General features: G+C 40.0%; 2 protein-coding genes across 2 annotated transcripts; one reads left to right on the top strand and one right to left on the bottom strand.

Annotated features, from left to right (window-relative positions):
- Positions 1–990: 990 nt before the first annotated feature.
- LOC108100183 (adenine phosphoribosyltransferase) lies at positions 991–2,111 on the bottom strand. The gene is made up of 3 exons (XM_017203952.1): positions 1,916–2,111; positions 1,535–1,772; positions 991–1,305 (listed from the first exon to the last, which is right to left on the bottom strand). Exons 1-3 carry the CDS (start codon positions 2,005–2,007, stop codon positions 1,090–1,092), a joined length of 546 nt encoding a protein of 181 aa, XP_017059441.1. The 5' UTR covers positions 2,008–2,111; the 3' UTR covers positions 991–1,089.
- An 867-nt stretch (positions 2,112–2,978) lies between these two features.
- LOC108100683 (LHFPL tetraspan subfamily member 3 protein) lies at positions 2,979–9,070 on the top strand. The gene is made up of 6 exons (XM_017204699.1): positions 2,979–3,148; positions 7,245–7,424; positions 7,486–7,619; positions 7,943–8,069; positions 8,227–8,469; positions 8,532–9,070. The coding sequence occupies exons 2-6, from the start codon at positions 7,283–7,285 to the stop codon at positions 8,681–8,683; spliced, it is 798 nt and encodes a 265-aa protein (XP_017060188.1). The 5' UTR covers positions 2,979–3,148; positions 7,245–7,282; the 3' UTR covers positions 8,684–9,070.
- The last annotated feature ends 1,511 nt before the right edge of the window (positions 9,071–10,581 follow it).

The following is a 10,581-nucleotide window of genomic DNA, read 5'->3' on the forward strand; positions in this document are numbered from 1 at the left end:
GGCAGCGACGCTAGCAGAGGAGCAGCAGCACAGTTTCAGTTTTCGGTTTCACTTCGCCATTTCTCATTCTCTCTTCCTTTTTTTTGCCTGCCATTCCTCAGCTCCTTGATTCCTTGATCCTTCCTTGAGCTTTGTTTACCCGTGTGTTTGTTGCTATTTTTGCGTGGCCCTTCGGGGGTGGTTTCTGTCCACCTTTGATTTGTTTATCGACGGGCGGGGGCGGAAATACCTCGAAATTCTGGGTTAACGCAGCAAAACAGTTTTTGTTTATTGCTGAGAAAAGCGCCGGTAACGGTAAATTGAGAGAAGTGAGAGCAAGACTGTCAAAGAGAGAGAGTGCAGAGAGAGAACGTAGTGAGTGCGCAGTGAGGCAATCGGCATGCAAATGGTTGGCAACCAGGGCTGTTTGGGTGGGAACAAAAGTTTTGCGGCTAAAATGGTATACTATCATGTCGTTTAAAAATTTATCAAAATACCATAACCACAATAAGTATTAAAAATATATAAATTATGTATCCTGAAATCACTTATTTAAATATGTCAGTCCTTTTTTTCCATCTTTTGAAATATTAGCATACTTTCAGGGGCTCCAAAACAGTATGAAATTCTTTAAAAAATTAAATATAGAAATTAGTAAAATGATTAGTTAAATAACAAGGAATTTAAAAATCTTGCTGGAAAGTATTAATATAATTATTAAACATAATACCAGCATCAGCTGATAAAGCAATAAATTCCTTTTATTTATACTTGAAAACTATCCAAAAATAGCATGCGATTTATTATGCTTGTTGATTTTAAAAATAGGTCCACACTTATTAGTTGTTATCAGCCTGTACATAAATTTTCTTCAAAAGACGAAACTAGAAACACATGTTTTATAATCTTCTAGTATACAGTTCTTATCAGTTTGAGTTTACAAAAAACTATGTTGCATGTAAACTGAATATCATTGATGGATTTTTACTACACTTATGAAATACAAATACATTCCATTGTAAAAAGTGCCTCTGGTTTATTAAATGTTAACATTAAGAGGTAATAGGTAAATGCAAATGTGGAAGGTCTTCGTCACAATTTGAATAACTTTCAGTACTTGATGAGGGAATGTACTTTTCCATCCAGTTTCTTGCGACCCCCCAGCTCAACCAGTTCCATTACTACCAGACTCTCCACGACAACTCCACCTACTTTTCGGATCAATTCGGCGGCAGCGAATAGGGAACCACCTGTGGCCAATAGGTCATCAACAATTACAACTTTTTGACCAGGCTTGATTGCGGAACGCTGCATCTCAAAGGTGTCCTGAAATGAGAGAAGTGGTTTTGAGAAAATAGTATACGGCTAAAAGTAAATTTCAGTAATTATAATTAGGCACACTAAAAATAGTTAACTGTCAAATAAGCTATTTCGCATTTCAAAACATGATCTTTATTGTTAGTGCTTTTAGTTGTAGTCCACTGATTTATCAGAAAAAAATTTCATGGTTAGTACCTCTAGTAATAGAACATCAATTTAATTTTGGGGTACTTACACTACCATACTCCAATTTGTATTCCACGGAGACTACTTCTCCTGCTAGTTTTCCCTTTTTACGAATTGGGGCGCATCCAATACCCAACTCAGTGGCTATGAGAAGATTGAAGAGGAAGCCCCGTGAGTCCAGTCCCACGATGATTTCCGCCTCGGGCGCACTTTCCCGAATATGATCCACCAACAGATCCCTCAGATAAACACAGGCCTTTGCATCGGTCAGTGCTCCAAAAATATCGCTGGTGTTTTACATGAAAACAGAGGGCTCTACACATTAACAACCTGATAAGAGCTCATTTGATTTCCCATTAACATCATTGTTGCACCATTAAGTGCTTCAACCACAGATAACCCCATGTGGTGATAACCCACCGGAACTCACCGGAATAAAATGCCCTCCTTTGGAAAGTTTGGATACTCGCCCACTTTGGACTTTATGTAGTTCAGCTTGTCTTCCGCAGTGATTGGGCTCATCTCTCTTTTTTTTGGTCTACTTAGCTATAAGGGAACTATTTGAAAGGTTTCTGTATTTCAGAGCTACGTGAGTGCGTGCCCAACTGCGGATTGGTTCAAGGGAACAGCTGATAGCTCAGCTGCTATCGGAGGAGGTGGTTGCTACAGATGGTAGATACTTCGTGCGATGAATATCCGTGTTGAGATTGCTTGGCGCTCGATTTGAAATTTAGGTGAATAAGAAAAATCATGGTTTGTTTTTGTTGCTTTTTTTTTTAAATATTATTAAAAATATATTGCTTTTATAAGTAAAACATAAGTAATAATTTTAACCGCCGGTTTCGTAATTTATTTATTTATTTAAGATTTTAATATAATTTTGACATCTTATATTTTATGAATCATAAGCCTTTATAAAAGGGTTTTTAGCTTAATTAGGCTAGTACCTACCCTAATTTTACAAAAAATTTGTATTTATTCTATGCATTTTTCTTCAAATTATTCCAGATTGATTTTGACCTCCGAGCATGTTAGACCCATAACTTTTCCAATTTTAGTCCGATTGCAAAGTGACATATCCCTTAACGTTTGTGGTTTTGTTGCACAAAGAAAGCATTTCATGGAATTCGGCAAACATCCTGCAGGTAGCAATGAAACCTTCCCCGAAAATTTTCCATTTTCTTGTCTAGATCTCATTGCTATCTAAACGATAAGTGGAGAAATCTTGGCAGTTCTTCGAGGGAAAGACACTCGTTGCTGCATTATTTATCAAGCAAAATGACTGAAAAGAAATGCCAACAATTTTCGCTGCACTTATCAAAGGCGGGCCAAGATCGGGAACTCTCACCTGGACTCTCTCTTCTTCTCTCTTTCTCTCACTCGCACAGACAGGTAAACAACGAACACAGGTAAGCCCAGGTGAATGTGAGTATCTGTGTGTCCGTATCTTAGACTCCCAATGCCAAGAAATATATTCAGTTCGTTTTTCAGCGCCGAACGCGACGGTTCAGCTTAAGCGGTTTCTTTCAAATAAGCGGATCGAATTCTCTGCCCGCAGATTGTTTAATAATTAATGCAAACTCGCAGCGATAGTAATAAATTTAAATAACAACAATAAAATAAACTTAAGTTCAGCAAAAACCGAAACCCGTTCTCGATCAACGTAAGCAAATCGACGAATAGAAAAGAGTTCGCGAATTCTCAAATTGAATTCGATCTTAACGGCAAAAGTAAATGTCAGCCGACAAAACTGCGCCCCGTTTTTGCCATTTTTAAAGTCGAAGAACGACTATAAAGCTAGCCATAAACAACAACCACTTCGTACTTACGACAACAACTGAAACAACAAAGTTCAAACAACATAAAAACGTGAAAACCTACAAAAAATTAATACATATATATATGCAACATTAGACACAACAGCAACAATATTGCAAAGTGCAGAAACACATTCACATTCGCACACATGAATGTTTACACTCTGAAAAAAAATTAACAATATAAAACCATTTTTTGAGGATCAGTATGTTATTACAAACGTTTTGTATTCACAAAAATACTATTTTTAGATTCATGTATTGGGTTATAAAGTTTTTAGTTGAATTAGTTTTTTCCTGTGTGCAAGACACACATACCCATATATCTCGGCAATGTGAAGACGTGCGTATTGAAACTGCAACAGCAACAACAACCACTGCTGCAACTGCAACTGCAACAACAACTGCTGCTGCAGCAGAAACCGCGCGCCCGAGTAACGTGAAAAACCAGAAAGAGGCACAATTTTTTTGTTTTTCTGTTTTGTTTAATTTTTTTTTTGAGGCAAACGAGCATCTCAACTGCAGAAGTTGCGGTTGCGCGGTGTCGGCCTTCGTGGCGAAGGGCATGAAATAGGGCGCTTTGAAAAAAAGGGAAATTTACTATCGAACTTTGTATAACATCTCACAGAAAGCCTTGTCCTATTAAAAAACTGAAACCTGGGAAAAAAAGTTAATATGAATACACCATATTTATCACGGGAGTAAAATAATTGCTATGCAATTTGTATAATAGAGGTTCAGAAAAACAAACTATATTAGAAAAAAAGTACACTCATTATTTGTTTCAGAGTTTTCTTAACAGTGAAAAAGAATATCTTTCTATCTTAAAGAATATTTTTAAGGGAAACAGAGAAAAAAGAACCTTTAGCCGCTCCTGACTTTCGTAGGCCCAAACTGAGTGAAGAATAGCGGTGTGAGTTACTATTATGTATGGACCCCCATTGTAGTTGTGGACCCGCTCATCGTGCTGGCTCTTGGTATGCGCGAATGTTTGCTAACATCCAAATCGTGATCTAATAAAAAACGTAGGAAAACAGAGACACATACCTCGGGCCCACGAGCGAGTGAATGAGTGAGCGGACCAGCTTTGGATGGCTTGGATTGGAGGCTCTTCAAAGGGGCCGTGTGGATGCCACCAACTTTCGCAAAAAGTAAATTGAGCAAAAAAGCGGGCTCTCCCGAGATGGATGGCAGCTGTAAAGGCTGTCAATACATTGAGTAACTGACCGCAAAAAAAGTTCACTTTTGCCGGTTCTTCTGGTCTTTAGTCCCGTTCCGTTTTGTGATTCTCCCCTTTCGGAAAAAAAGAAATCGCCTGTTCCGAAAAAATGTATGCAGAAACGATCATCACACCAAAAACATACAATGTTGAAAAGGGGAACCCGAAAGAAATGGGCAAAAGCGAAAAAATTCGACGTAAAAAAACATGGAACAAGAGCCACTTTAAACGCCATTTCCGCATAATTCTGAAATGTTGGAACCAGTTTTCATGGTGGTGACTGAAATTTAGCAACTTTTTTCGAGAAACCCCGAACGTATTAATCAAGCCACTGGCACCAACGTCTTCAACGTGTTTTAGGTTCCACTTTGTTGGCAAAAACAAACCATAACAAGCTAGTTACATATACTATACGCTTCCCTGATCGCCGAGCGGAACAATACGAGATTTTCCCCCGCTTAGCCGGTGAAAAGCTGAAAACGTGAAAATTAATTACAAGTGTGTGGCCAATTGGTCGGTGTTCGGTGTTTCGGAGTCTCGCGAGGTGGGGTTACCTCCATTTCAAAGCCAAAAGCCGCTCCAGACACGGGGTACTCACCTCGCGGTCCGGTCGTCTGTGCCTAATGTGAAATTTATGTTTATAAAGTAGAAAGTCATCGGGGGCTCAGGGAGATGGAATGACCAATGTCGGCGGTGGAACGAAAAGAAAGCCCGCTTGCTCTCTGTTTGGATTGCAGTTTTCGCAACTGCAACTGCGACTGCAATTGCAGTGGCATTTCTCAGTTAGCCGCTAGCCACGTTTAAGGTATTGCCATTACCCAACTGACCTTATTTCGTCGCTCATACGAGTATCTGCAGACTCAGCTCAAAAGTCACCTTAATTGCCGAGATTGCAATTCACCCATAGCTGCTAGTTTCAGCTTGTTTTTTTGTAGTATTTATTGCAGTGTACAGAGAACAAAACAAAGATACAAAACAAGGGTAAAATTTAAGTCTTTTTTGGTAGATATTATCACTTTATGATCACCTTGATTTATATGCTTATGTATTCAAGTATTGAAACTATCTTAACTTGGAATCAAGTGTGTTTTTTTAAAAATGGGTTTTAGTTAAGGTCATTATGAGCTGAGCTTGCGTTTGATGGAATTTGAAATTTAAAATTTTGGTAAATTTAAATTGAATTCATATATTTTGTAAAGTTCAAGTTAAACTTTGTAGTATGGTGGTAGACATATTTGAAGCTCAAGCTTGTTTTGAATTTATTTCGATCTTTAATCTTGGATTCCTTTGTGTTTTTTAATTATGATGTGATTCTCCTGTATTTCTTGCTGTGCAGTGAAACTCGTCAAAAAACTCGGATTACTTTGCTGCCGGCCGGTGAGCGGATGTAACCGAATTCGAGCCAGACTCCACTGATTTTGCTGCGTCATACGAACAGTTGGAAGGCTCTCCGCTGGTCACTTTCTTTTTGGTCACGTTTGAATCCGAAAAGCAACAGTGCATTTAAGTCTTACACGCCCATCAAACACTGAAAACCACGATGTAAACTATGAATTACACCACAGAAAACTCCAACGAGATAAAGGAAGTTATTAGACGTCTGCGGTTTGTCTGTCTGGTCCACTGCAATTTTCCCGGGACCCGCTTTTCCGACTCCCCGTGACTCATGGACAAGATTTTCCATCGATTCGATTTGTTTTCAGCCAGGTTATCACGTGCCGACAGGAAAGTTGCTGTATGTTACTGGGTTGGGTCTGTTGTTTGTTTGTTCTTCGGGCCCGACTCTCTCTTTTGTTGTTAGCATTGTTGCGTTAATCGATTCCACTTTTGCCTTGGACTCCAACTTCCAACTCCCATAATTGAGTCTTATTCTCTTTGTTGCCATGGCTTTAATTCAGCTTAATGAACCAATCTTGACCAAGTTCCTTTTGTTGAGCTTCTCACGGGCAGAGACTTTTGTGCTACAGTTTCCTCAGTTTCAACACAAAAATAAATATGATAAATTAAGCGCCAGCAAGGCTGGGAAATCTTGATGGAAGCCAGACAAAGCTAATGAAAATGCATTTAACGAGCCCATATTGTCTCTCGATAAAATTTGACCGAATCGCAAACAAGTTTATTGATCGCAAGCCAGTTTGGGCCATGAATCATGGCTAAAATTAGGCAGTCAAGACACACACATTATTTTGCATAATGGCTCTCTCCCTTTGACATAGAATTAGTGGCAGATATGAGGCAACAGTGAAAAGAGTCGTTAGTTTTTGGCAAAATAATTGCTGATTTACATAAGCAAAACCAAAAATGTGGCCCCCAGCTATATTTCTCTTTTTTTGCGCGATTATCATTCCCATTCGAATGTGTTTTGATTGAAGTGAAGGGGAAAACCTCATAAAAAACATGCTTAATGATTTGAAAATGTTTTTGAGTGGACACGACACATGCAGATGGATGGAAAGTTATTATTCGCCAGATATTTTGGCCTGCCTCTTGCATCAGAGTTTCCTGACTGAAGCATATTACTCTTTTGCGAGGTCATCAAACCAAAAGCTGGCCAATTTAATCAGCTTAAATAAAGAGTGGCCACAAACCGATTTATGACCAGCAAAAACGCAATTATTCAAGTTGCCCTCGTTGCGTTGGTTCCATCTTCCAATTCCAATTATTATCCACGAAGTTGGTCGCCAAGCACTTAACCACGCTCGTCTCCATTCATTCATTCGCAGGCAAACAAAGCACTCCCCACTCTCCAAGTCTCTAGAAAATGGGAACGAAGATCGAGTACGTGGACACCACGCATCTGTACGCCTCCAAGTACATCCGCAACTCAAAGGCGATCGGCGTGCTGTGGGCCATCTTCACCATCTGCTATGCGATCATCGGCATCGTGGCATTCGTGACGCCAGGTGGGTTGTTTATTGGAAGTGGTTTGCTTACGGATCCATAACTATCCCATATATTTCTCAGAGTGGATCGGGGATCCGGACAACGATGGAGCCGGTCGTCTGGGCCTCTGGCAGCAGTGCCAGCGGGACGAGATCTTCGACAACTGCCGCAGGAGATGGGAGAGCATCTTCGAGGTGCCCACGTTCTCCTTTCAGGTGAGTGGGAATCGATACTCATAAATGAGTTATAACATAGTTATATATCATAGGGAATACTTTTCTATTAATTGAAGTTTAAAAATAATTATAAACATGACAAGAAGACTAGTGATGGTATTTGATTTAGTATTTGATTTGTATTGTTTTCATAAAATCTCAAACTGTTCTTACGATAACTAGAAGCTCATCAGCTCATCTTTTCCTTTAATGCACATTTAAAGTGTTAATGGGAAAAGTAAATATTATATTAGATAACAAACTATAGTTATTCAACAAGTGCCTATTTGACCATTTTCCATTTTTCTTTAACCCATTTCCAGTTGGCCACATTCTTCATGCTGGGCGCCATCGCTTTGGCCTTGTTGACCATATTCTTCTTGGTTTGCTTGCTGTTTATGAAGTCAACGCGTGTTTTCCACCTTTGTGGTTGGATGCAAATTATATCAGGTATGGTGACCTATCTCCCGCTCTATCGGCTCGCCTTCAATAGTAAATCATGTCGAAAACATCACGTTCCCGTGTATACAAACTGTTTTTGTGTTTCTGTTCTGTTGTTAGTTTCACGTGTTGTTATTTTTGATATTTACTTATTCATTTTTTTCAGCTCTTTGCATGATTGTGGCGTGCGCGGCGTTTCCCTTTGGCTGGAATTCGGACGATTTCCGTAAGATCTGCGGCCCGGAAGCGAATCGCTTCGAGCTGGGCTTGTGCGGAATCCGATGGGCTTATCCACTGGCCATAATCGGCTGCATCGATGGCGTGGTCTTGGCCACCTTGGCGTTTATCTTGGCCACGAGGCACGTGCGCCTGCAGCCAGACCCAATTTACCAGAATTCGCTTTACAAAGGTGGGTCGTTGAGATACGCAACTTTTCAAATGAAAAAATCTACTTCTGGTTTATTTGCGCAGGTGAAATCAACAATGCGTATCTCACAGATGCCATCAGTTTGGCGGGCTCGAGGAAATCCAATCCCCGGATTACTGGCTTGAATTTGCAGCCCATTTTGTTGGTGGCCCCGCCCAATGAGGACAGCATATCGCAGTTTTCTCGTTATCACTGAGGGAAACTTTTGAACAGCCAGGACAGCAACCAACCAAGCTTAGTTTGTTCGACAACCAGGGGTGGAACTCTGCTTAAAGTTTTTCCTAAAGATTTGAGTTTTGCTTTGTACCGCTGATTTGCTTTGCCGCAGATCTAAGCTTGAAACACGAAGGTGTATGTATTTGTGAGTGAGTCAAAGAGTGAATGATTTTGTAAATGCCACTTTGCCCGACTGAATGCCAACTTGTAGTTGTAAGCTTGGATCTTAGAGTTAAACTTAACATTTCGTGTGAATAGCTCGTGCCTAAATGTATGCTTCGAATAAGAGAACAAAGAGCGACTCAAAGCTCTGCCTGTAAATTATATACCCATAAACAATAAACATGTACAAATATTAAACATAAAATCAATGTTTATTTTGACCACAAATAGCCGCCTCAATTATGCCATCATCATCATCATCATCATCAAGGTCAGCAACTTTTGGACTAGGCAAAATCAAATTATGGCCACCCCCCACATAAAACCCATAACGGCAACTTAGCGCCCAATTTGTTTGTCCTTAGTCTGGATTTGGACTCGGATCCGCCTCCTCTCCCGCTTCAATAACCATTTGGCACATACTTTTCCAATAAAGTATTTCCACCAGGCGCGGGGACTTCTCCCCGATTCGTGGGAGGCAATTGAAATATCCCGGGCAAAAAGATCCGTGGCAAGTGCAAGTGGCTCTCCGGGCACGTTTTAATATTCTTGTATAATTCATAAGCAATTCCATCACGGCCTAAGTGGCCAACCAGCTGACGCCGAGCAAATCGCTCCAGATTCGACAGGCAATCCACCCCAAGACGGGATTTCACTTAACTTTTGGTGATACTCTCAATGGGGGTTGTTCTTTTAAAAATTTCTATGAAATTCTACATTCTTTATACCATAACATAATATATCTCGGATTATGAAAAATAAAAAATCTGCGTTATTATAGATTTTTTTCATTTTATATCTGATTTTTCTGATATTTTTAATTAATTTTATGAAGCCTACTTTTTGGCATATTAAACTCATAATTTTACAGGGCGCATAACACTTCGACTTACTCCAAGCTTAGGAGCTTTGATTGTTTTTATTTACTTGAGCCATTTCTTTTGCCATCTTTTTGCGCCTGCAACATATGGCCAGCATTTTTCCAATTGTACTCACGCATTTTCCAGGCCATCCCCAAAGGAAACCCTCCCCAACACGAATGGCAATGAAGATCTCGGGGTTTTCTGTGTGGATTTTGATGTGCCAATTGTTTTTATTCGATTTTATGGTGCGCCATAAACGAATTTTTAACTTTTGTTGTCCTTGAGGTTTGGCGGCCATTTCATTGGGAATATTGGACGGGGAGTGGGGAAGTAGGACCTTTAAGGGTGGCTATGTGTGTGGCTTACATTTATGACGCTTTTGGCAGCATATGTTGCCGGCGAATATTAGTTTATCACTCGCCATTTTAAGGATTTCCAAGTGGCTGAGGCAAATTAGAGAAGCATAACAACTTTTTCATGGCTTATCCGTGGAGATTGTTTACGATGATATGATATCTGGCCACGCCCTTCGCCGCAGCATTTCGTTACAATCCTCCGAGGGCAAAGCAGGAGCACAGAACCCCCTTTTCGTACACAAAGGAGGCGAAATGAATTGCGCCTTTAAGGTTTTCGTTTAAGTGAAATGTCAGCAACAGAAATTGAATCGAAAATTGTAAAATTGGTTTTGTATAAACATTTTTGCCAAATGAAATGAAAACGCTTTTCTTACGACTTCTGCCGCTTGCCTCCTGCCTGCCATGAAATTTCATTCTTTTGATTCCTTTTCTGTGCTCCTCTACTCTCAGTCCTCTTAGTTTTTCACCGAATCTCGGAGCAACATTTCAAAACATCA

The sequence above is a fragment of the Drosophila ficusphila genome, unplaced genomic scaffold, assembly GCF_018152265.1.
Source record: "Drosophila ficusphila isolate 14025-0441.05 unplaced genomic scaffold, ASM1815226v1 contig_286, whole genome shotgun sequence".
Classification (NCBI taxonomy): domain Eukaryota; kingdom Metazoa; phylum Arthropoda; class Insecta; order Diptera; family Drosophilidae; genus Drosophila; species Drosophila ficusphila.

Coding starts and splice junctions, on each gene's coding strand:
- LOC108100183 (XM_017203952.1), bottom strand. CDS start 2,007: ATGAGCCCAATCACTGCGGAAGACAAGCTGAACTACATAAAGTCCAAA. Junction 1,773..1,915: donor AAGGAGGGCATTTTATTCCG/GTGAGTTCCGGT, acceptor GTAAAACACCAG/CGATATTTTTGGAGCACTGA. Junction 1,306..1,534: donor ACAAATTGGAGTATGGTAGT/GTAAGTACCCCA, acceptor CTCTCATTTCAG/GACACCTTTGAGATGCAGCG.
- LOC108100683 (XM_017204699.1), top strand. CDS start 7,283: ATGGGAACGAAGATCGAGTACGTGGACACCACGCATCTGTACGCCTCC. Junction 7,425..7,485: donor CGTGGCATTCGTGACGCCAG/GTGGGTTGTTTA, acceptor TATATTTCTCAG/AGTGGATCGGGGATCCGGAC. Junction 7,620..7,942: donor TGCCCACGTTCTCCTTTCAG/GTGAGTGGGAAT, acceptor ACCCATTTCCAG/TTGGCCACATTCTTCATGCT.